Source organism: Thunnus maccoyii, chromosome 4, assembly GCF_910596095.1.
Source record: "Thunnus maccoyii chromosome 4, fThuMac1.1, whole genome shotgun sequence".
In the NCBI taxonomy this organism is placed as follows: Eukaryota; Metazoa; Chordata; class Actinopteri; order Scombriformes; family Scombridae; genus Thunnus; species Thunnus maccoyii.
The window spans coordinates 9,048,323-9,073,544 of NC_056536.1; the positions used below are offsets into that span (position 1 = coordinate 9,048,323).

At 40.4% G+C, this 25,222-nt stretch overlaps 1 protein-coding gene across 1 annotated transcript in view; it reads left to right on the forward strand.

Moving 5' to 3' along the window:
* The window catches only part of mib2 (MIB E3 ubiquitin protein ligase 2), a 50,258-nt gene that overhangs the window by 3,964 nt on the left and 21,072 nt on the right, over positions 1-25,222 (forward strand). The window contains exons 2-4 of the mRNA XM_042408898.1: positions 6,906-7,209; positions 14,239-14,637; positions 15,889-16,060. Coding sequence (XP_042264832.1) covers positions 7,143-7,209; positions 14,239-14,637; positions 15,889-16,060 — 638 coding nt within the window. The 5' untranslated portion in view covers positions 6,906-7,142. The remainder of the gene's footprint in view (positions 1-6,905; positions 7,210-14,238; positions 14,638-15,888; positions 16,061-25,222) is intronic.

Below are 25,222 nucleotides of genomic sequence, written 5' to 3' on the forward strand. Positions count from 1 at the left end.
GTGTATTGACTCGCTGATCCTCCACAAATGATGTGGCTGCCTTTGATGAGAAAGTGGCTGCTTGATGTCCACCCTCATCGTGACATGATGTCAGGTGTGGCTTGGTCTAGGCCTGGGGCTGCTGCATCTTCTCTCTCTGCAGAGGTGCAACAGCCTCTACATGGATCCTTGTCTACACAGGTGGGTTAAGGTCAGAGTCACCCCCAAGTGCCTTGTTCATCTCCAACAGTGGAGGACAATACATTTCTGCCGCATGATGTTCCTCTTGGCTCAGTCCCAGCTAGGCAAGAGGTGGTGACAATAGATGCCTCACCTCATGATTGGGGGGCAGTATGGTAAAAGAGGTCTGTCAAGGGAGTTTGGAGCCCTCAGTGGGGAGGGCTGCACATCAGTGTCCTAGAACTCTGGACTGTCTACTTGTCGCTTAGGCACTTCTTGCCCTTTCTCAAGGGCAACCATATGCTCATTCGAACAGACAACACCTCAGCGGTGTTTCATATCAACCATCAAGGGGGGACTAGGTAACTGGAGGCCTTGAAGCGCAGAGATTGTGGACCTGGGCTCATCCTCAATTGGCCTCCCTGAAGATGATGCATCTCCCAGGCAGAGCGAACTCTGTGGCAGATTACCTCTCACGCCAGGGGCTGCCCCCTGGGGAATAGAGGTTGTACCCACAGGTAGTGCAGATGATTTGGGATTGGTATGGGGAAGCCCATGTAGATCTATTTGCCTCAGAGTGCACAACTCATCGTCTTCTTTGATTTTCCTTGGTGGAGACCAGTTCCCCGCTTGGGATAGACGCACTTTCCTACCAAAGGTTTTATCCCCCAGCAATATTAATCAGGCCGTAGAACTGGAGGTGTACCGTCCTCCCCTGTTTAGATCCAAGCTGGTGTACCATCCTCCCCTGTTTAGATCCAAGCTGGAGGAGAGGGCTAATTTACTGTGTCCAGCATTGTGGCTGTACATTGAGGCAATGTAGAGTTTTCAGCACTTAGAGCAGCTGTTTGTCTGCTACAGAGGAAATAACAAGGGACAGGCTCTGTCTAAACAAAGGCTCCCCACTGGATTGTTGAGACAATCAAACAGGTTAATGAATTAGCAGGTAAAGCTTCCCCTTCAGACGTTATCTGTCATTCTACCAGGGGTGTGGTCACATCCTGGGTGGTAATGAGGGGGGTATCACTATCGGAGATGTGTGTGGTGGCATCTTGGACAATGCCTTGCACATTCTTGAGGTTCTGTCGCCTTAATGTGGCCTCTGGGTCCATGCTAGCATCTGCTATTCTGCCATTGGTTTCTACAGTTGACCAGTAGGTGGGTATTGTTCTTTGACACTACTGGTATGAGTCATCCACTTTGTTTACTGCCACTGGCAGTCAGGAAGGAATGAAACAGAATGGAAGTTACAAAGGTAACTGTGGTTCTCTAAATTTCTGGATGACTGCCAGTCTCTTGGAACCTTTTGGAACGAGAAGACCCTGAGAGGCCGGATGCAGGCTACCACGTGGTATTTATAGCTGGGACACGCACGTAGCCTACAGCCACATATGTGACTGTCTATACAAGAGCTTGACCTGCGCAGAGTGCGAGGAGACATATCCACTTTGTTTACTGCCACTGGCAGTCATTCAGGGATTCACAGAACCATAGTTACCTTCGTAACTGTCATTTTCACTTGACTAGCCAGTAAACTAACTTTGTCTAGCTGACCGGTTGGGTGTCATGGTTGTTTTACTGTACCTGTCGGCATTGGTCAAGTTGTCAGTCTGTGCTGTGCATTGTGCTGGATGGCAGGAACAGTCGCTGTCACCTAAGTTCAAAAAGACAAAAAAACAAAATAGGAGAACTGTAAAAGAATTACAGTTGCTTTACTAGTGTTTGGCTGAACTGACATATGTTAGGACTATGCCATTATGCTGTATTAAGAGTGTAGCTGTTACAGGAGACCTGACCCTTAACACCTGTCATTTTTCTGGACATTTGGTAGTGATGAAGCAAGAGCCCAGTTGCAGCTGCTACAAAACTGGACATACTATAGTCCCAATTGCTTGCAGCCACACCTACTTGGTAGCAAAGTTTCAGTCACTCTTGTTTCTTTGTCTTGTCTCCACTAATATACATCACAATAATCTAGTTCGAAATGTTTGCTGGCTTACATCACAGAAATGCCTAGTTAGCCAGTCTAGCCATATGTGATCAGTTGATAGCAATTGAGATGAAATTGGGGAAAATGTGTGGAAATTCTCAAGGTAAGACACTTTTAATACTTGGGATAACTTTTGAAAAGGGTTTCTGACTGTGTCCACCTCTTTATTGGTAATTTAAAGGTATCCTGTGCAAAACTAGCCTTGTGATCATTTAATGGGACCTTTTTTTGTTTCTGTTTACCTTTTAGTTCTTGGCCTCTGATAGATCTTTTTACATAAATTCTTGGTATGCATTTGTGCAAGTATTTTAATGGAACTTGTTTTATTGTGGATAAATAATTCCTACATAATTTCTTCAGACTCTGTGTGTAGGACATATTTTAGAGTTGTTCCAATTTTGCTACATTTAATGTACACCATAACTGTACGTGTACTTTAATGTTAAGTTAAACTAAAGTTAACAAGCCATCTCGTGGATCATAGCCACCTTTGGTTTGAGTAAGGAATGCTAGCAGTGTTTCCTCATCACCTCCAGTATCCAGTGTGTTAATTAACCACTTTCTGCAAAAAAATATCAGAATGAAATTCAAAAAGAAAAAGGCATTCTTGGCTGATGGCATGATATTCAAATATGGAGCTTGACATAAGGTGTCACCCCAGTACAGTAACAAGTATGGGTAGCCACAGGCCGATACCAGTATTGTTTGTTTGAGGTTGCAGAAAGCAGCATTTGTACTAAGCCATCGCTGGCCTTACATGTGATATTTTGTGCTATTCAATTGTTCATCGGAATGTAATTCTTCTTTGAGGGAAAAGCCTCTGAAACTGTTTCAAGATCATCAACCTGAAGCACTCGTATGACACAAAATGAAATGTTGCATTAGAATCAGTCCAGAATAAAGGCTTGCAGTAAGCAACCATTATATATCTATACTGGATGACACTGACTGGCTCGTATTCTGTACTGCCTTGAGGGCATTTTTCAGCAATTCAGAATACCATATTAAGCCTGCTGGTGAGCCGCTGAACTGTGCTTTGCTGAAGGTTGGGCAATATGATGATATCATGAGATGATAGAAATGTGTACTGTCAAATTTTGCATTGCAATTTTTCACATTATTATCTTTGGTTGTATTACACCATTAAGGACGATACTGAAAAACAGTGAGCAGGACTGCTTCATGGCAATACTGGATTTGCAGGATTTTTAGATGAATGTAAAGCGCCTTGATTTGTCAGGTATTACCAAAAACAGCCATCTCCATCCTGTCTGTTTATTTATAATAAGTTACTTAATAGAATTTACAGAAAATGTACAATGTCAAAATATATAATAGCGGGACATTTTACAGTGTAAAAATCATCTTGTTAGTGCTTTTTGTTAGTAAAACTGTATAATGGTTTCTAAATTACGTGACACCCATTTTGGCATTTCTGTACTGCAGATTCTTGTATCTGTCTACAAAGGCACAGATACTGATATAGCTGCAACAAACTGATATTGGCTGATTCATCGGTCTAGATCTAGTTGGCACATGTTGAAGAGGGGAGGCTTGTTTGCTAATTCCCTACCAGGATCTTCCCAGCTGGACTGGGGATTCAGACCAACAGCCTTCTGGCCACAAGCCAGTCTTGTGATACTTATAGAGTTGAGAGTTTGAGCTGCAGTGCATCATGCACCCCTAAAAGTGTGAGAAACTGAGAGTCATTTAGTTTGGAATAGACTGAAGAAACTCCACTAGTGTTTGTGAGAATATTTGGTGCTCATGACAGTGGTTTGTAGGAGGATAAGATCCAGTAAGAATAGGTACAGTAGAGGCGGTAGGTCCAGATTTAGAAGCATTTCTGCCTCAAATGTTTATTATTCTGTTACCTTACATTCTGTACAGATTAATGGTATATATACTGTAAGTGACTGAATTCACAATGCATAGATGGTATAAGCTTTAGTGTGAGAAGTAAGGATGGCTTGCTCAAGAAGGATTTTAAAGTCCTAAACATGTTTGCTGTTCCTTCCAGCCTTGTATAACGGACTAGTGGATTCAAACTATGCTTGATTACCTCCAAGAATGCCCGGTTGATCAGACACTCCTTGCAGCTATATCCCAGTATCTAAGCTTTGTGTTTTTCCCAGGCTGTAACAAGCCCATATTTCAACAGTCCTTCCAGTCTGATGACTGCTATGTTCATGTGCGTCTGTGTGTGTTTGTGTGTGTGTGTGTGTGTGTCAGTGTCTATTGGAAGAGGAGCTGTCTGAATGAATGCTTTTCTTTTATATGATCTGGACCAAGTCTATTACATGGACAGAAGCATCTTTGTTTACAAGATGGGAGAGTGGTGTAATAAACTTCATTATAAGACTGTGTCTCAACCGCTTCCTAAGCCCCCACTCATTTATTGGCTATTCATATCCTGGCAATACCAGCTGTACATTCATGTGTGTGTGCCAGCATCAGCAGCGTGCCGTTTCGGCTGTTTTTTGGAACCATATTGTCAATGTCTCCCACAGCTGTGACTGCATTAAAGGGTATTGTTCAAGGCGAGGAAAGCATTGGGGAACACATGCACAATCTCCCTCATCCCTCTTCTCTGTGTGAGCCTCGAGCAGACTGTGGGTTGGTATTGCCAGCTCACCAGCAGCGGTTGCACAAACCAGTTTGCGATTGAAAATGAGAATCATGGCAGGTGCCCATTCATCAAAATCTCCTCCAACCCCACCCCTTTCCTTTTCCCTCAACACCCCCCTCCCACCTCCAAAAAATAACAACACCCAGACCCTCCCCCCTGAAATGTATTGCCCCTCCCCCCTCCCCTCTGTCCTCCGCTTGTCTGCTCATTGGCAGTAGACCGAATGGTGTCCCCGCAGGCTATGAAAGAGAGGGCTGTACATCCTTATGTAGAGCTTGATGCGCATGTGTTTGTACATATTGATCAGTAAACACAGTGTGTCGGCTTCACACACGTGTGACTGACACTCACGTCCTCTACTGATGGAATATAGCATCAGAGGAGTCCTGTGCGGAGCAAAGCCCATTGGCCTGTTTTTATGCGAAAGCGAGGGAACGTCAACCTGAATGCAGCGCTCATCGGGCAGCCGCTCTCCCTGGTCATCCTCCTCCCTCTCCTCTCTTCTCCTCTCCTCTCCACCTCCTCCACGGTGCTAATCCTTGCTGACACAACGCACAAAGGACTAAATGCTGGCGGCTCTCTCCTCTTCCTCCTGCAGCTCATATCCTCTACAGCCAGGCTGTTCACCCGTACAGCAGGACGCTGTTTCTGCTTGCAACTGTATATGACATCTCTGGAATACCGGCCTCCTCCTCCTCCTCCTGTATCCCCTCCTCCTCCTCCTCCTCGGCCGGTTTATTCAGGGAGCGCATCAGACTAGGGCTTCAGCCCTTAGGTGGCATTTTTTTTGTCTCGCTGGAAGCTGGTGGGACCACCATCACCATCTGATGCATTTATGTAGTAGGAGGTCAGAGCTGCTTCCTCTTTCCTTTTTTGTCCGTCTATCTCTTCACCCTGCTGCACACCAATATTCCAACAGGTAAACCAGCTAAACAGGACATGGTTTATTTATCCAGGAAATGTCAGTCTTGTCTGGTAGGTGGTAGTGCATGTCTCTCTTGTAAAACAGTGAAATCTGTGCAATGATACTGTTCATATTTTAAGGTAGAGCAGTATACGTTCTTGTCAGATGTGGTCTTTTTGAAATAAAGGAGATTTGTATTTCATAAATAAGATCAGCCATATAGTCTCCTTGTTCTTTAAATGAAATATGGCTGCTTCTGTTTTCATCAGACTGTCATAGTGGACGCTATTTACTTCCCAGATAGGTAAATAAACATATGCAAAGACAACACACATGCAGCCAGTACATGTCCATGGCCATGCTGCTACAATATTGCCACATGTCATTGCTTTCTGTAGTACAGCTAATAGATGTGCTAAGCAGGCAGGCAGACATCTGGCTGGCCTGGCTTGCTGCTATCATTGTTTGTGTAACATACTGGTTATGATAAAGGCAAAAAAAAAAAGTTTGTCCTGACCTGCAGACACTGCATTGCAATAATCTTACAGTGATGTTAAAGTTGTGCAAGCAGTTTGGGGTTTTAGTGTGTGGATTCTTTATTACAGACAGTTACAGTATATTAAGTGCCCAGGTTGCAGGTATTTGACTGTATTAGAAGTAGTTACTAAAACATTAAGTAGCTGGTACTATATTATACAGACAGTGGCTACAGCACTTTGAAAATCAGTTTCAAAGAGGTTCTAATCATATAGTGTAGCTGTAGGATTGATTTAAGGAGGATGATTGTGTTGTTGACAATATGTTTTCATCTTTCAAGCATCGAGTGAAATGATACCATCCAGGCGTAGCCTAGATAAGATTGAATGATTTTGTTTGTGTTGTTGTTTGTTTGAGGTGAAGCAAGTACAGATTGGGGACTGCGCAGGCAACACGTGACTCAATATTGACTTTTGAAATGACATTCGACTTGATGTCCAAGCCTGAGCTGATAGAGCCCCGTAGTTTGGACTTACAGTTGTGTGGATCTCACAAGAAACTAGTCATAGCAAACATGAGAAATGATCAAAGCTTCATCACACTACTGATTATGTGACATAACAATGCCCCATTATAATTCAAAGTAATGTGATTACCTCTAATACAATCCCTTTTGTATGATCAGCATGGCTCTTTTGTAAGTCATTTCTTAACCTTATTCAGCCAGCTTGGCCTTTTTTTTCCAGATAAAGCATCAGGCTTGTCAAGTCCTTGAGCAACATCTGTCAGACAAAGAAAACAACCAAGCACAGGAAAAAAAAAAACTGCATGTTCCAAAACGAAGAGCAAAGTTCACAGCAAACCAAATACAAAGAATGGGCCAGAAAGGGTTCACTCCCCCATTAGTAAGATGACTGCTTCATAGCGCTCAGGATTTCAGATGGTGCTGTTCTTCTACCTGGAATAAAAGCAGCGCAAGCCTCATGGTGTCACGGCATACTGGAATCCAGCTGCCAAACATGTTCAAAAGTGGGCTGAAGATCATGGGGAGTGAGTATGATAATTCACAATAATAGCATATGATAATCTCAGCAATGCTGCACAGTGTCCTCAAACGTACAGTACAGTAAGTGTTCTTCAGGAGTATGGTTTGCTTTGCAGAGTTTTTAGTAAGAGGAACAATTCTGCTGTTATCAAGTTGCTTTTTAAATCTTTTGTTGCAGCCATTAGGTTTTGTAAGGATGCTTTTGGACAATGCTGATGAGATAAGTACTTGGTGATATCAATGCAGAACATTGTGTTTTTGTTTCAGTAGTTGTATGATTGTTTAATTACTTGTGATAATTCTACAACTCCACACTCAAAAGGTTGGATGGAGATATCTAATAATGCTATATGATCCGAGTACGCAGTGCTTGTTTGAGTGAGATAAGAATAAAGGAATGTAGGCAAAGCAGAAGCCTGAAACGGAGAATGGAGGGTCTTATTTTAGCCCTGTCGCCCACTCTGAAGAAATCTTTGTAAATGTGTTATTTACTCAGAGTCCGTATTGATTTTCCTGAAAGTCCTCTGGCCACCAGATGTTTCTGACATAAACCAGTTCCAGCAGGCTTTTACTCATTTCTGACATTAAGTTTGATGAGGCTGCAGTCATAGAGCCTGTGTGTAGATTACACACTGCTAAGCATTTTAGTCCAGTGGCAGCAATATAAAAAAGAACAGCACAGGCAAACAGCCTCTTCTTATTAGACATTAGAGTGAGGATATAAGCCAGTCAGACCACGTGTCATAAGACATGCAGCCCCAGTAGGCCTTTGCTGCCTCACATATCTGATGGCAATGAGTCTGCCAATAATAGTACTCATGATTCATTTTCCTTTTTGAAGCTGCTCAGTGATTATTATCAGTGTGCTGAACTGGATCTGCCTGTAGGTTGGGTGAAGAATTACAAATATGCCATATCTGCTCAGTGAAACCATCAATGTCTGTGGCTAGTTTGTCATGTCATTGGCCTATGCCCCTGAGCCTTATATAACACTGGCTGAGTTAAACTAGAAGCAGGGACACGTGTACCAGCATTGTATTGATTCTTAAACATTTTGTTTAATCACTCCAATGCTACCAGACAGTGAAAGTCAAGACTAGATCCAACTTCCGCCTGCTTCCGTGGAGATTCTGATCATGCGGGACCCGAGGCATCCCATTCCTATTGCAGCACTGTTTGACAGTGTCTAGTGTACTAGCGCTCCACTTCATTTTACACTGTGTTCGTCTTGGTCACCGAGAGGAAAATGTGCTGATCTGCTTTACAGCACAAAGGTAGATTGCTGTATTGCACAAAAAAGAAGATGGTACAGTTCCACAGTCCTGATTGAACAATATTCACTCACTATAGCTGTGTTTTTAATATACAATACATTCAAACTTGAAAAGATACAAAATCACATGAAGGTTACTGCTTGCTTTAAAAGTTTTTGAACTTTGTATTTGTAGTTTTCTAAATTTGCAAAGGATTTATGGGAAATGAAGTGATAATTGAAAATTGAAATATGAAATATGTTAATTAATGAGTTCTACCTTATTTGTGTACAAAAATATAATCATATCAGCTATCATAATTAATTAGCCAATGTATTATTGATTTTTAAAATGCTATGTGCAGCAGTTTAAAAAAAGGTTTCAAGTTAAACCTTCAGTGGCATAATACACCCACTTTATGGAAATTACATAATATTCATTAGCAGTTTTTGTGTGTGTGTCTGTATGGCCATGTATGTATTTGTGTTGTGGACAAACACCTGTCTGGTTGTTTGTGTGAAGGAGGTTGACGTTGCCCTCCCAGATTGGCCCTCAGCAGTGTATGGCGGAAGCCAGCCCATCTGTTAGGCAGAGAGCTGTAATCCTGCCCTTCTTAGCCCTCAGTCACAGATTGGCAGCGACATTTCTGTAACACAGGTGGCCTGGTCATGGCCGCCTTCAACCCCCCTTACAGAGAAAAGTAAAGTGAACATACACTTTACAGCCAACCTCTGGAACAACAGAGCACATGCTGCAGCTGCATCTATTGGGTGTCAATAAGTATTAGCCTGCATTGTTGATATGTTGCTACTCCCATGTTAGAAACTAATTTCAACTCTGTGCAAAGCTGGCTAAACCAGCCAACTGCATCTAGGTTACACTTAGTTAGTATTCAGGTGAAATTTGACCAAATCAGCTAAAATCTGACTCTGGTGGATTTATTGATGACAGCCTCCTGCTAAACATTTTGATTCAACAAAATATTTTTTCTGTATGGCTTCTGTTTATATAGCTGCTTGTCTATGTCAAACTGCTTTGGACTGCTATTTCCTTGCTTTTGACAATACAGTACACGGTACATTAAAAAAGGCCCTCTATCAGATAGGGTACATTAACATGTCATACCAGGAAATGCACATGTGTAATTAATGACATGAATCATTCCATTTATATGTGCAGGTTTCAGGTCCTTCCTCTTGTGCATGTGGGCTCACTGTAGTGGTTTACTGGAACACGTAGGTGGAACAGACCCCTCGTTAATGTTATTACATATTAGTTATTATACCTGTGTATGTCCAGCTATGACATGTCAAAATACACAAAGTTAACTTACTATAGTTCATAATTTAAAGCTCTAAATCTTTTCTCATCTCTTAATTAAATGTTACAAACAGGACCTGATTCAGTATCCAAGAACATAGAATTGAAAATGGACTATTTTGGACTTTCAGTTTAATTTGTTGAGTTTTTGCAACTTTGGCACGAGTCAAGTAATTAATTTTAGACACTGCTACTGAATGTTGTAAATAGTTTGGATGATCATCAGGATATGCTGTATGTCTGACATTTTAACACTTACGTCAGTAATGTGATTTATTTTTATTGAGTTCTTTATAAAAGCTATTAATATGTATGTTATTTTTATAGGTCACAGTATTTATAACAGTTGTAGTTGTGGTCATTGACCCGTGCAACATCTCGGCTATTGCAAATTTCCTGGTAGTGAACTAGTAAACAATCAGAAGAGATTTCATCATTGGGACCGTTTGCGCAGTCCTGCTGTAGATAACATCACACACAAATATAAAAATGCATAAATAAACAGTGTAAAAGATAAAAAGTGCAAATATAAAACATGATGTTAGAGTGCACACTGTTCAGACCAGAAGAGTGTTATTACAAACACAAGGCTATATTATTTCTCTGTCTAGAGCACACTGAGTGTTTTTTTTTACATCTGTATTTATTTATCGTGTTGTTTCTCCAATCTTACACCTAAAACTATATTACCAGTCACCTTGAAAGCTTTTAGAAAGGTTTTGTACAATAAATCTTGCTTGTTCTTTCCGTTAATATATACTGAGTTGTGATTTTCAAAGCTATTGAGGCTGCTTTACCTGCTGTACATCTGCAGTTCCACATCTCCTGTTTAGGAGTCACTTATAGGATTCACTCTTGATTCCGATTTATCGCTTCATATGTGGGGAGGATTTTCTATCTGTGACCATCTGTCAGCACAGAAATAATAATGTAATACAGAATAACATGCAATGGGATTTAGCCTAAGAAGATGAGCATATCTCTTCTGATTTCATGTAGCGCAAATAGTGCAGCTTGTGTATTCATCTTTCTCTAGTGCATGGAGGGCAAAGATAAAGCTCACAGTAAGAAATGGCGTCCCTGTAGATGTGGGATAGGAACTTGTTGTGTAGGTAGAGTCGTCCCCTCAATCCCCTGTGTTTTGTCTACCTGTCAGTACCAGTCGTAGTCTGTTTAATAATGATAAGATATCAGTGTGCTTGGCCTGAATTCTCCTGGAACATGTTAGCGAGTTAGGGGGGTGGGTATGTGTGGGTAGTAGATCAGTTTTAAATGTAGGTGGTAGGTAAAGTTTTTTTTCTGTCTGTGTCTGGAAAACAGTTCCTCAAACCAGAATGCTAGATTGTTCAAAGCCGGCTGCTTTTCACCCTCATGGGCCTGATATACAGTAAATATTGAATTAAGGGTTTTAAGTGTTTTTATCATGATTGTAATGTCAGCTATTGTTACAACATACCAGCCATAACTTGGCATTTCTTACATCAATCCACATCCAGAATGCGGGGAGCTGCATGAAAGCCGTCCACTGCCTGTGACAGCTCCTCTGTTTGCATGCTGAAATGTTAGAAGACTGGCTTGGATATTATTCCAGCACATAAAAGAGGCTAAGCTGTCATTTCGGACAGAAAATTGAGTATAAGCAGCCTGCTTTCCCTCCTTTGATCCCCTACATCCCCTATGTTTTTATGCTTAAGCAGATGCTTTTAATACCAGAATGACATTGTAATCTTGATAAGCGTGCACGTTTAATCTCAGCCGCATTACAGACATCTTTCCGCCCTATTACTGAAAGATTTTGTAACTCAACACTGTGGCTGACCTATCAGGCTATATACTAGAGCATCCTGGGTAAAAGGTACCAGATAAATGGAGGGTATTAGGCAACCTTAAGGTCATAGTCACACATACAGATTTAAAAACAGTATTTACATGTTGAATGTTCCCTGTTTACATGGTTTAGATAACTCACTAAATGTTTGCTGTCCACACAAAAGGCGCAAGTCTGCCGATTATCCTAATTCAGCTCAGTGGTGGTTGTAAACAAGGAAATGATGGATTACCACCACCATCAGCTGAGGAATGTGGCCAGATGTATAGAACCTCTTAACAAACATGGCACTTGATTTCAGGGTAGCCTCTCTTGTGTGACTTCCAACCATCTCTGTAATCACTTATTTTGTGTTGCAATGTAGCCAGTCACACAATCAAGTGCTGTTACTGATGCAGCTTTCTATTTCTGTTTTTGTCAACTGTACGAGTGCATAGTGATAACAGTGATTTGATTATAGGTCATAAATGCTACCAACATTAATGGTAAATCCTGGGCTGTTAGTATTGCAAGGAAGTTAACCTCTTAATATTGCTGGAAAACGTAAGTTGGCTGGCATGTTCGTTAAAGGTTTATCACATTACAATCAAATGTCAGCATTCTCAAAAAGTCATGCGAGACCTCCGAGGTAGTGTTGTCTATATGGGATGTTAATACACAGTAGGAGTGAGTGTGAGCCTGTCTTAATGGTGAAAAGTGACAATAATTAGGCTCAACTTTCTTGACTGTGTATTAGCCTACTTCCCCATGTGGCATATGTCAGATCTTCAGTGGGCTTGCTTCTCTACTTAAAGCGGAACTCGACTGATTTAACTCATTTAAGTCTGTTTCCCTGTCATGGTGAGAACTACTTAGTCTGTGCAAACAGCTGTACAAGGTCTCATGTGGATCTGGAGGATTTTTAAAATTGTAAAAAAAAAAAAAAACCCTCAGTTTGCGCTCAGAGACTACACATTTCAACATTTATGAGGCAAGTATGTCTAATTAACACATGCTGGTTGTTGCATTATGGGAAATGTAGGATCTGGTATTTTTGGAGTTGTTCCATACTACACACTAAAAGTTAGGATATCTCAGCCTCTGCTGCTGCGATTTTGACCATTCTTTTGTAAATCTGTCTCTCATGTCTCTTTTGACTATATGGAAGTGCACCGTTAAAATAATGTAGTAGCCCTTTAAATGCTGTTTAAGAACAGAAGCATAAACAATCACAAACACAGCATGTTCAATCTGAAAGCTGTAGTTTTTTGTTGGTCGACATATGAACAAAAGCTGTATACTGTCCTTGAGTTTTACAAACCTGCGTATTTCTCTTTCTGCAACCTCACAAACATTTCTTGTTGTACAATTAGTCACAGAAATAGCACTGCAGTAACAACGAGGAGTGCTTATTAATAATTGTAAGGGTGGAGAAAGGACACTGCAGCAGAGTGTATAAAAGGATATTTCTGATGTGTCACATGTGATTATTAACGCACCTGATTGGCCATCTGCTGATGGTCATGATCCTCAGCAAATGTTCCTGTCTATATTGCTGACTCAAGCTACCACATAGATGCCACTTCCTTCCTGTGTTAGCTCTTATTTCTAGCACCCGGCAGCATTCATTCAAAAGGGTGTGAATGTGTGAGTTTGTCTGTCCTCAAGACAAGATTTTGACCTATTTATTTCTTCTAGAGAACACTTAAATTGTTTCAATTCAAATTTTAGGGTTGATGTTGGAATTACAGTCAGATACAGGCAAGTCCATACAAATTGAGACCTGAGATGTGTGCTATGCTATATGAGTATTTTGAGTATTTTTAAATGTTGGTATTGTTTTGTTTTTGTTACTTGGCTACCACTTTTTTGCCTCTTCTTGAAAATAACAAGTACAAACCTTTTTGTTCAAAATTTCAAACCAGTGGGGTGTGTAATTGAGGTTAGGTTTAATCTAACCTTTTGATTAAGCAGCCACAATAACACTGTACTCAACTTGATGGCTGAATGGCTGATCCTATAGGCTGCAGCACAGATGCTTTGTGAAACTTAACTCTTGTTTCATCTTACATTTTTACATCTTACACCTCATGATTGCTAGTTTAGGGCTAGGTTTAGGTAGTTGAGTGTTATGGTTGTGGTTTGGGACATGATTGAAGCCAATGGACTGTCTTGGTAATGATGCAAGTACAAGTGTGTGTGTCAGGTCAGGGCTTGATTAGCGCAGCAGGGCATCGCGGTCATGTCCAACTGCCCTCTCCAGAAGTGTGCCATGACACACAGCAAGGCCTCCAGTGAGTGATCCACCAGCAAAGAGAAAAAATATTTCTATGAAGTTAATGAGACATATGGCGCGTTGCTTCATGAGTCCCTCCGCGGCCACTGATAGACACGTAGCCGGACAACACACAGGTTGCACAATTTCCTCATTTACAAGCAGTGGAACGGACCCAAGTTTAGTGAAGCTCATAGCAAAGATCAGCTGTTTGTTATGTACAGTAGTAACTTGGTGAAAGAAGTGAAGAAGTCGCTTTTTTTTTTCATCATGACTTTGTTGCACAAATGTATCTACTTGCACTATCCTACTGTGACTTTGCTGCTGTATTTTTCCCAGGTTTCACTGAACTTTTAATCTTATCTCCTGTTACCTCCAGTTACCCCTGACCTGTTCCCAGAAACACCGCTGGTGCCATCACTGCCCGCGATATCGTCAGCGCGCGCCAGCACTGCCCCTCAGAAGCCCCGGAGGCACAGCAGCAGCGGAAGTGACAGCGCTGCCAGGCCCAGGCCGTTGCGCTCAGCCCCCAGGCCAGGCCCCAGCAGAGGCAGCATGGAGGTGGGCATGCGTGTAGTGCGCGGCCTGGACTGGAAATGGGGAAACCAGGATGACGGCGAGGGCCATGTGGGAACTGTGGTGGAGATCGGGCGGCAGGGCAGCACCACTACGCCAGACAAAACAGTAGTGGTGCAGTGGGACAGCGGCACACGGACCAACTACCGCACTGGCTACCAGGGCTCTTACGACCTGCTGCTCTATGATAACGCTCAAATCGGTAATCAAATCGGTATGACCCTAGATTGGAAGTCTAGGGTCATACTAAAACACCGGCCCAACTAGAACTGGTTATTGTTTCCAATACAATACCTGAGTTTCAGTACTCAGGTATTGAAAAAGTATCAAAAAACAATAATTTTTTGATAAGTTACATTAAGAAACACTTATAAAAATGCTTTTTCATAAAACTTTGTTTTTCAGCTTAACAAAATAACCCACATTTCTTAAATGCATTGTTGTTCAAGAACTTTGCCTAAATAAAATATTACATTTGGGGCAATTGAGACACATTTTGTTCGTTATCCAAAAAGTATTTTAAGTTTGATACTCAGCTGTTGATGTCAGCACAGGTGTTTGGTGTTTCCTATTTTTAATAAAAAGATAAATAGTTTGAATTCACATAAGCATTTTGAATTAATCAATTTGCAGCTGCCTGCATGCTCTTTACACTAGAGTGCAGAAGTCCGCCATACTCATACTCTGCTGCAACAACATTGAGAACCCTCTGCAGACACAATCATCCTTGGTCTCTGTATGGTTTTACCAAATTTATATGTTTATTTTCAGCACAAACTATCATCTTTTTTAATACTTTTGCAAAAATATTTCTCTCAGCTTTAAAAACCCATATTATTATTATACCACTCAGGATCAGCTTTGTCCTTTTCTGTCCAAAGTGTTTTTTCCATGTTTTTTGTTGAAACCCCTTTTTTAAGTGTTCTAAAATCTTGCATATTTGTGCCTATTTGTCATCGCTGTGGCTCATGCAACCTTCCCAAAGCCCATTTTTAGTAAACATGGTACAGTAAAGACCATCTCTTGTTGTCAGCCATCCAGCTCTCTTTTGGACTTGAATGACACACACATTAATGCAGGACTCATTAGCATTTTGCTCCATTTAAAGCGCCATTTTTCTGCCTCAGAAGCTTGCCCCTCAATTAATGAAGCGAAAGAAGAGGAGGAGAAGCGATGAGGAGCTAAGGGGATGGGGGTATTTTTGTCATTCTGTTTGTGCCTCAGTTCTCCCACATCTCATGATATTAGCCGTTGTGACATCGGTAAGGACATGACATATGCCTTGTCTGCTTAGTGATTTGCATACGGGAGACACAGAGTAGTATAGAACTTCCATCTTATTATACAGGACATGACAAGTTCCTCAGAAAAAAATGTATGTCTTTGAAACCTCAGGCATGTTGGATTTAAAGCCCCACTGACTTCTCCTCAACCACCTCTCCTTCCCCTCCAGGTGTGCGTCACTCCAACATCATCTGTGACAGCTGCAAGAAGCATGGCATCATGGGAATGCGATGGAAGTGCAAGGTGTGCTTCGACTATGACCTGTGCACCCAGTGTTACATGAACAACAAGCACGACCTGAGCCACGCTTTCGAGCGTTACGAGACAGCACACTCCCAGCCGTGAGTACTGCACCGCCACTTCCCCAGCACATTTGATCCCCATTTTAGTGGTAATTATGGTGTCGTCCACTACAATGTCCGTGGTCAGCTTGCCTCCTCTATTCAAATCCAGTCCATCTCATAGGAAGTAAGACCTTATTAGTGTTGCTGCCTCCAATTAACTTTCATTAGTTTGGTGTCTGGTGTCAAATAATCAGCGTTGAACCTCTCATATCAACAGTAAACACAGGTTTTTTTCCTGAGTCATTGCTTTGTTGAGAGAGCACCAAGAGAAGAAAGGAGATGTCTTGCTCCTGCTTTCTGCTTCTTATGTCCCTTTCCGATTCAAAACTAATAGGCAGTGTTTTCTGTGGTTACACTAGGATGCACGTGTATTGGTAAATAATGTTCGCTATTACACAATTACTTCTTCGATATGAGTGCTGTTTTTTTCAGCAAGACATGCTGCAGAAGCACTAGAGGCAGCAATCTCTGCACATACACTAGCAGCAAGCATTTCCATAGTTACTGTGAATTATCACAAGGGGTGGTAACAATGCAGCTGCTTCTGTGTTTTCAGTCAGCTTAGGCAAACCACACTTGGCCTTGCTGTAGATAAATGTTTACTGAGCTGATTGGAAGTGTCCTATGTATCCAGATTTACTGGAGTGAGTTCTCCTGTCAGAATCCACTCTTCTGCATCAGTTCACAGTAAAGCTCCAAACTGCTTCAGGCACTGTCTGAATGTCAGCTGGATGGCCTGCGCTGATTTTAACGAGGTGATATGAATGACCCAGATTTCCTCTATAGTTTAGCAAGGTCTACGTCCAACACAGTCCCATTTATTTTCCTGTGCCTGTTGTCCAATGAATGCTGCAGACAGGAGTGTGAATCGTGACTTGATATTCTTTAACTTCAATTTTATTCAAGTTCTAATTAAATTCACAAGTGATCATTATTATTATTATTATTATTATTATTTATGCAACTAATGAATTTAGCATGTCATTGAATTGACGTAATTTATTATCAATGCAGCAAAGTGACAAATAACACCTAACACCCCTTGCTACAAATCATCATCAGGTCTTGACTTGAATGAATAAACCTCACATGTCAGGAACGCCTTCAATGAATTTCTTCAACTTTGGCACAAGCATCCACTTGGATTCAAGGATGAACTGATTAGATTTTGGCGGTTAAAGGTCAAAGGTCAAGGTCACAACATAAATAGATTATAGTAAAACAGTAAAATATCAATGAAACAAAATGGAATAAAATAAATAATGATGATAATAAATAAGTATTAATAATAAAACCATAAAATTATAAAACACTACATAAAAGCCAGACTAAATAGATGATTTTTAGTTTATGTATTATATATATAGTTTTATATAATATTTATATTTTCAGCTCCTCTCAGATCCTCTGACGGATGTTTCAGTGGCTCGAAGTGTAACGGCTGAAAGCAGCATCACCGCAGGTTTTTGTTCTGCTTTGTGGAACAGCTAAAAGAGAAGAACCAGAGGATCTAAGGGGACTTCCTAGTACATAAACAAAAAGCATTTTTGAAAACCAGTATGGTGCAACACAATAGTCCGTTACAATAGTCCAGCCGCTATAAAAGCTTGTATCAGTCTCTTTGTGTTGCTCAGTGAGAGAAATGGCCTCACTTTGGAGATGTTCTTCAAATGATAAAATGCTATTTTGTGACACCCCGCACATGAGCCTTGAAATTACAATCAGAATCAAAAATCACCCCTAGATCTCTTGCCTCTTGGCTTGGGTTGAGTCCTTGGGTTGAGTGTGTATAGTTTGGAGGTCGGTTTCTCTCTCTGAGCCTTTGAACCGATGATCAGTACTTCTTTTTTATCCTGTTTGAGCTGTAAATTCTGTGACATCCAAACCTAAATATTTAAAATACAGTTAAAAAGTGAGTCAATCAGCTCATTGTCACCAGGAGATGCAGCCGCATAGAGCTGAGTGTCATCAGCATAGCTGTGGAAAGAGATGCTGTGCCTCCTGATGACACTGCCCCGGGCAGCATGTACAAATTAAAAAGTAACACAGATAACAGATAACCTCATAGTGTTTGGAGAAGTGGTCATTGAGAGATACAAACATTTTCCTCCGCAAAGATATGAGGTAAACCAGTTAAAAACAGATCCAGACAGGCCAACATGCTCACTTAAACTATTTAAAAGAATCTGGTGGTCCACAGCATCACAGGCAGCACCAGAACTGAAGGCTCGTTTCTGTCAAGATTTGATCTGATGTGGTTCACTAGTTTTAGCAGGGCTGTCTCTGTGCTGCAATGTCTCCTAAAACCTGATTGAAACATTTCTAATTTTAGTTTTTGAGTTTAAAAAGATACATGCTGACTAAAAACTAGTTTCTCTAAAATTTTGCTTAAAAATGGGAGATTTGAAATCTGTCTAAAATTGCTGGGTGGTAAAATATCCAAGTTCCCTTTCTTTAAAAGAGGTTTCACTAAAGTAGTTTGAAAATGAGTGGGGAAGACACCAAGCTGTAGGGAGTGATTTACTATTGCAAGGATGTCACCAGATACAGATTTAAAAATAGTTTTTTAGGAAGAATTGGGTCAAGGGAGCACGTGGAGGGCTTCAGTTCTGTTACTATTTTCTTGAGGTGAAAACTTTCCATTTGTCATAACTCTATACAGAGGAAATAGGTGAAAGTGCAGTGTGCTTGTTCTGCTGGCAGATACCAGATCTAATGTTGAGTATTTTCTCCCTGTAGTAACCAGCAAACTCTTCACATTTAGAACCTGGATACTCGATACTATAGTTAGTTGTGGTATTTATCAGAGAATCTATTGTTCTAAAAGCAGACTGGGATTGAGAATGTTTTTTGTTTATCAGGTTTTTTTTGTTGTTTTGCTTATCAGAAATATGCTTTCCATGATGTTTGAATTGCCTTGTTGTAATTTTTAAGTTTTTCGATGAGCATAGTGTGATGTACTACTAATTTTGTTTTTCGCCCTCTGCGCTCAGTAATTCTGCCGTCTCTTTTTAGTTCCAAGGTTTGACTATTTTTCCATGGGACAACCTTTTTTGTTGTTATTTCTTGTTGGTTTTAATAGGAGGCACTGTGTCAAGCACTGTTTTCATTTTAGGGTTAAAATCATTAACTCAGTCCTCACAGGATGACGGTAAGGCGTTATTTTTGTAGGTTGCAATATATGATTTGAGAGTTGTGGCTACTTCAGGGGTAATGCAGCCTTTTTTGACAATATGTTCTTTGGTACTTGGCAGAGAATGATCAAAACTGTTAAAAAACACACAGTGGTGGTCAGACAGAGCCAGATCAGCGACAGAAGACATATTGATGTTACAACCATATGATACAATTAAATCCAAGGTGTGTCCATGTTTGTGAATCGATGTGTTCACATGATGTTTAAAATCCATACAATTATAAAAACTCTTTGTTTCTGGTATCTACCAGATTATCAACATGTATGTTAAAATCACCAATTAAAATGCAGGTATCATAGCTGGTGTGAATGACAGATAGTAGGTCTATGGCTGCAACTTTGTGTTCTATCAGAATCAGCTTTATTGGCCAAGCATGTGAACACATACGAGGAAAATACACTTAATACCTTTTATTAAATTCCTTCAAAATCTTCACTACAAATATTAAATGAGTCTGGACAGACATGGATGTAAACTGCAACTTGACTGGTTGGTGTAGGCATAAAACGCAAGGCGGTATTTCTAGTTATTTTTATGTCTTGCTATCATTTTCTGTGAGCACATTCTCACTTAATATGAGAAATGTCTTTATGAAGTGTTATGTCAGATTTAGCTTGGGCTGACATTTGATTACAGGCTGTGTGGACTCTGATGGTTGGGCTGGAAATGGAGCTGTGCACCAATTGCAGATTCGGGCATTAAGTAAAACCTGGCCTCTGCCAGCGATCATCTAGCATTCTGATGGTAGATGGAATCTCATTTCGTCTCCTGCTTCAGTTTCTCTTCAGAGATATTGATTTGTCATTGAGGCCCAAATGTTGTTTGGCTCAGCAGTGTCCTTCATTAAGGTGAAACAAACACCTTTCTGTGACCATCCAACCAGGTCAAAACAGGTCACTGCCTTCCATCTGTTGACGCTGCTCAAATACTCGCTTATACTGGGTCATTTTTCATTGTGTTGACATGTTAATAAGGTTAATGATACTGTAATAATTTACAGTATATGATACATTTTCTCTTTTATGATACCTCAATTTAAGTTATAAATTTAAGCAATAAATTGAAAGATGAATATTGTTGACACCGTGGAAATTTGTAACTTTTTGCCTTTTATTGATATAAATGTCAAATAGCTCTATTAGCATCTGTATTAATCTGTTATTTAGAGGTTGTTTCTAATCCCGCACAGCTATGATACATAATGTCTGAATGCAACTGAGCTTAACTTAGAAAACTAAAAATAGATCAAGAGACTCCCTACTGTTTTTGGTTTGAAGAACCTTTATATCATTTATAGCACTTGACACATTTTAAAGGCTCAGTCCAACTGGAATAAAATAGCAAAGCCAGGATTAACTACAAACAACAAGTTTATGTCAAGATTAGGGTTGAAAGACTGTTGTAGGATACCTTGAGATTCAGTGCTACATTCATTAAATGGATGTATATTGCCTGTCAGTATGCTGGCAGCCCTTTAATTAGCTTCACTAATCTGAATCATATTGAGAAAATGGTGCTCCATTCAAGAAGTTTGCATCACTTCTGAATGGATTGACGTCACTGACAACACACTGGTTCTCTCTCCATTATGGCTCTCAGGGAGATTATTTTTACAGTTGGAAACATGAATGGTATATTGATGTCCATAAGTGGCATAAAAGACTGTGACTCAGCTGAAGTCAGCCAGCCATGATGTGAATGAAACCTTCAAACATCACTTGTCTGCGTTTCCCTATGGAGCATTTATGACTTTTTAGACAATGTTCAAGATGCTGGTTTGGTGTTCATCGTTGAATAAGTTTCATATTTTGTTCCTGGTAGCAGTATTATGAACTCATTTAGATAGACTTCATTATGATTTGTGTCTGGCTACAGCATTGCTTGTCCTGCTTCACTTAGTATTCTAATCATTCCTTTCATTTCTCCAATCCATGTCTTATTTGTAATTATACACTTCCTAGAGGTGAAATTATGCAGCAAATTAATTTCAGCTTTTAAAAAACATGTTTTGCTTAATTATTACATATTAGTTTTTACAATGTGGTGTTGAATTGGATTGAAATTTAACCTGCAGGTTTTGGAAGAAAATGAATCTTAACTGCAAATATTAAAGAATAATTTGTAATGATTCTTTAATTTCTGTAATTTCTTGTTTAGCTATTTCAAGTAGCTTTTATTTATTAAAAAAAAAACCAAAAAACATTGCATGCTGTGTTTCTGACCTGTAGAAAATACCTGTGTACCTGTGATCTTCGTGTGTGTGTGTGTGTGTGTGTGTGTGTGTGTGTTTGTGTGTTTTGGGTCAAATGTTTGTGTGATTTTATAATTGATGTACTGTTGCATAAGCTGTCAGCACATAGTCAGTGTTGAGTTTGCCTGGTAGTGATGAAGGAACCAGTGAATGCAGATTGTGCAGGCCAACAGAGAGATTTTGATACATTTAATTATTGTTCAAATTACAAGCTGCTGCTCATCATACTAACATGAAATTATCCCATCATGACATTCAATCTTTGCCGTCTCTCTTCTTCCTTTTATCAAAGACATCTAAGCACAGTCTCAGTGAACATGGAGCTGTGATTGTCGCTCAGCACTGGGACAGAGTGTACATCTGGGAGGACATCACATGAAAGTCACTTCTTTTCTCATCAGATGAATCAGATGAATGAAATAGAGGAGTACTGTACAGTATGTAGTGCCAGACACACAGCACTTCTTTATTACCAGACCACACTGACCCATATTTCACTGACAGCATTTCAAAAGACTAATTTATAATCTGGCAGTCATGGGACACACTGATATTTAGTTGGAAAGGCAAATTTAGCTTGGTTTCATAATGAGTGGGACTTGTTGTGCCAGCAGTGATTTCTGTGAGGAAACTGGGTTTGTGCTTAGCATAGTTAGAGAGACTGCTTTCATGTGGACCAAACATGTGTGAGGGTTTTAATGACAACTTAAGTAGGGTAGATCTATTTGTAACTTATAGACGTACTGTAGGCAGAAAGTTTATCAGTGTCCTGAGGGGACAATTGGAAACTGTCAACACTATAAAATGCTACTAAACGAGCTGACACTGGAGTTATACCATCGCAGACATGTTGTGACACCTGAGCCGGATGTTCTCGGCATGAGTGTTCCATTGTAATTACAACAGATTTAACTGGATTAGCATGCTAGCATTCTCAGCTGTGCGGATTAGCATGTTAACATTTTCAACTTCCTAGAGGACATGTATTAGATAACAAGTGTTGGATACAGAACAAATCAAGGTGTAGTAACGTGTGTTGTTCACATAACAGTAAACTGTGTATGTCCACAGGTTTATTATTTGACTTTATTGTGTTTTCTCAACACAGATTAAGAGAATCAGGATATCAAGATGTTTCATTAAATTATTGTTGGAGTGTAATTTTTCTATAAGGCTAAACACTGTCGATGGCTGCTCCCTGTGTTCAGCGTTCTGAATGGCTCACAGTGTCCTGCATTTGGTTATGGCTCATATGTTTCATAGTACATCGAGCCATGCGTGTGCATGCTGACAGTGCTCAGGGCAGCATATGTGTGTACCATATGTTTACGAGGAGGTGGTTGGTATGCAGTTGGTTAATCGGCTCTTCAACACACAAACAACACACATGCAGTCCCAGGGAAGCTATCGAGACAACTCAATGCTTAATCCTTCCCTTGCACATAAAGCTACACAGCTCCACCTTGACCTCCTCAATTCTCCACCCCACAGTCATGTTTAAGGCACGTCCAACCCAACCCCATTACCGACCCACCGAGTTTCCAGTGTGTCCTTTGTCTTCCTGCCAATATGGCCTGACAGTTCTACTTATATTTGCTCCTAGTTGGCTGATTGGAATATCTCTGATCATTTCTGGTCTGAAATGTATCTAGAGCTAAACTTCTAGAGATTTTGTCACTCTTGTCTATCACATTTTCACTCCTATCGCAAAACTACTCTTTTCTTGAATGTATTTGAAAAGGGTTTTGGGGATTTTGTAGGTGAAACGTGGACTAAAGCAAAGTTATTGGACATGATAAGACAATGGGCCTCATTCAGGAACATTTTTGTATTCTTATCCTAAAACTCTCACTTTTTCAGTGAGGCTTGCTTGTATGAATGTTCCAAGTCAGATTCAACAAACTCTTAATTGCCTGAATTTGTCACAAATTGCTTGTTTCAGCATGATGACACCACGCAGCTTCAAGTTCTGCTTTCAGAAATCAGTAGACAAAAACAACACATTTAGGAGTTTGACAGTCGCCGAGATATCAGAGGAGTGAATATTATAGTCTACAGGTAATTCAAATGAGGACTTTATATTTGTATTCATGACACGTGTGACAGGTCTGGACCACTTGTAAATTTCATACGTACCTAAGAGAAAATTCTAAGTATTAGAAAATTGATGAATGCCACCAAAGTTCTTAAATCATTCGTACAAGTGGTTCTTACATGAGGTCCAATGTATTGATGTACAGCACCGGTCAGAAGTGTGGACACACTTTCCCATTCCAGACTTTTGACTTGGTCCATTTGTTTTTAAAGATTTGCCTTGTTAGACTCAGTTTGGTCTTGTTTGGATCTGTATTTTTACAGTAGTATAGTTACCACAAGCACACCGCAAACAGGACTGACATCTGAACTTAGGTCCATCTTGCTTTGAGGTGAAAGCTCTGAGCCATCATGCCACCCACAACTGTTATCATTACATGAATACATAGCTTCACTGTTTTTCTATGAAGTCACTTCTCTTATGCTTTTTTCTTCTCTTGTGAATTTGTTGGTTCACTTGATCTCTGTAAACAAATGGTTTTGCTATGTTTTCCACTGCTTTAATTTCAAGAAAGAGTAAAGCCAACCCTTGGCTTGGTTGACCCAGGTAGCGTGTCTGTAGTTGTAGGTCTCTTGTCTTGATCCTGTCTGGAGCAGAGGTGACATTTGGTCAGGCAGGATTAGAAATCTTGATCCCTTGAAAGAGCTGTTGTGCTTCTCAGAGTAGCTACACTAAGACATGACGTGTCACACACTGAGGTCATTGTTTCTTTGTCATGAAATAGGGATATCTGTCAGTTTGCATACTCTTTATACTCTTTATGCTTTAACAATTTTGGGTCAAGTTTCAGGAATAGTCTTTTCTCTTACTGAGCCAGTGCTCCCTGTCATAAACAGTTCTCTTAGTAGCTTTCAGTCTGTCCTTCAAGCCTGAACTACATCTGCTTCGTGCCATCAGGAAATTGGCACAGCTTGCTACATTCTCTCCGTGACCCTTAATACTACCAACTCAGGAAATGTTACTGTAACCAACCATTGTTTTAGTTAGCCTGATCACAATTGTACCATTTATATCTCGAATTTCTTGAAAATCTCTGAAAAGACAGCCACGTAAGCAATGTAATGCTTTGAAATACTGCAGTAAAATGTGTGTATATACATATAGACATGTATAGACATGTATATACTGTCCATGCACGTAGGCACACACTCTATGTTTTGCCCTGAGGTGGCCTGCTTTCTGATAGCTCTGCTGTCCAGGGATTAGGCTCAAAGCTCTGTTTTCAGATACACACCGTCCTCAGCACAGACCTGTCCAAGCTCAGTCCCACACAGAGATTTACTGTTAGTTGGCTCGAAGAGCCAAATGTACTGCTGTTTCCTGCTGTGGCTCCCAGGAACCTGGAAAATCTGGGCAGTGACAAGGGATGAAGGGACCAAGCCTAACTTCAAGCATTCATGGAAAGCTAGGCAAAACCCCAACGTTGGAGAGACACATGGCAAAAGCCTCTATGCGGCTTCCTGAGGACAACAACTCTCACTGGGCTCTTTTTCTTTTGATCACACTGGATTTTATATGATTTTGACTCTTTCAAAAAAAGCTGTTTGGTTGAAATGGAAGCTGAGGTTTGATTTTGCCAAGAAAGTATGGGAATAGGCAGCTCTTTTGCACCAAGA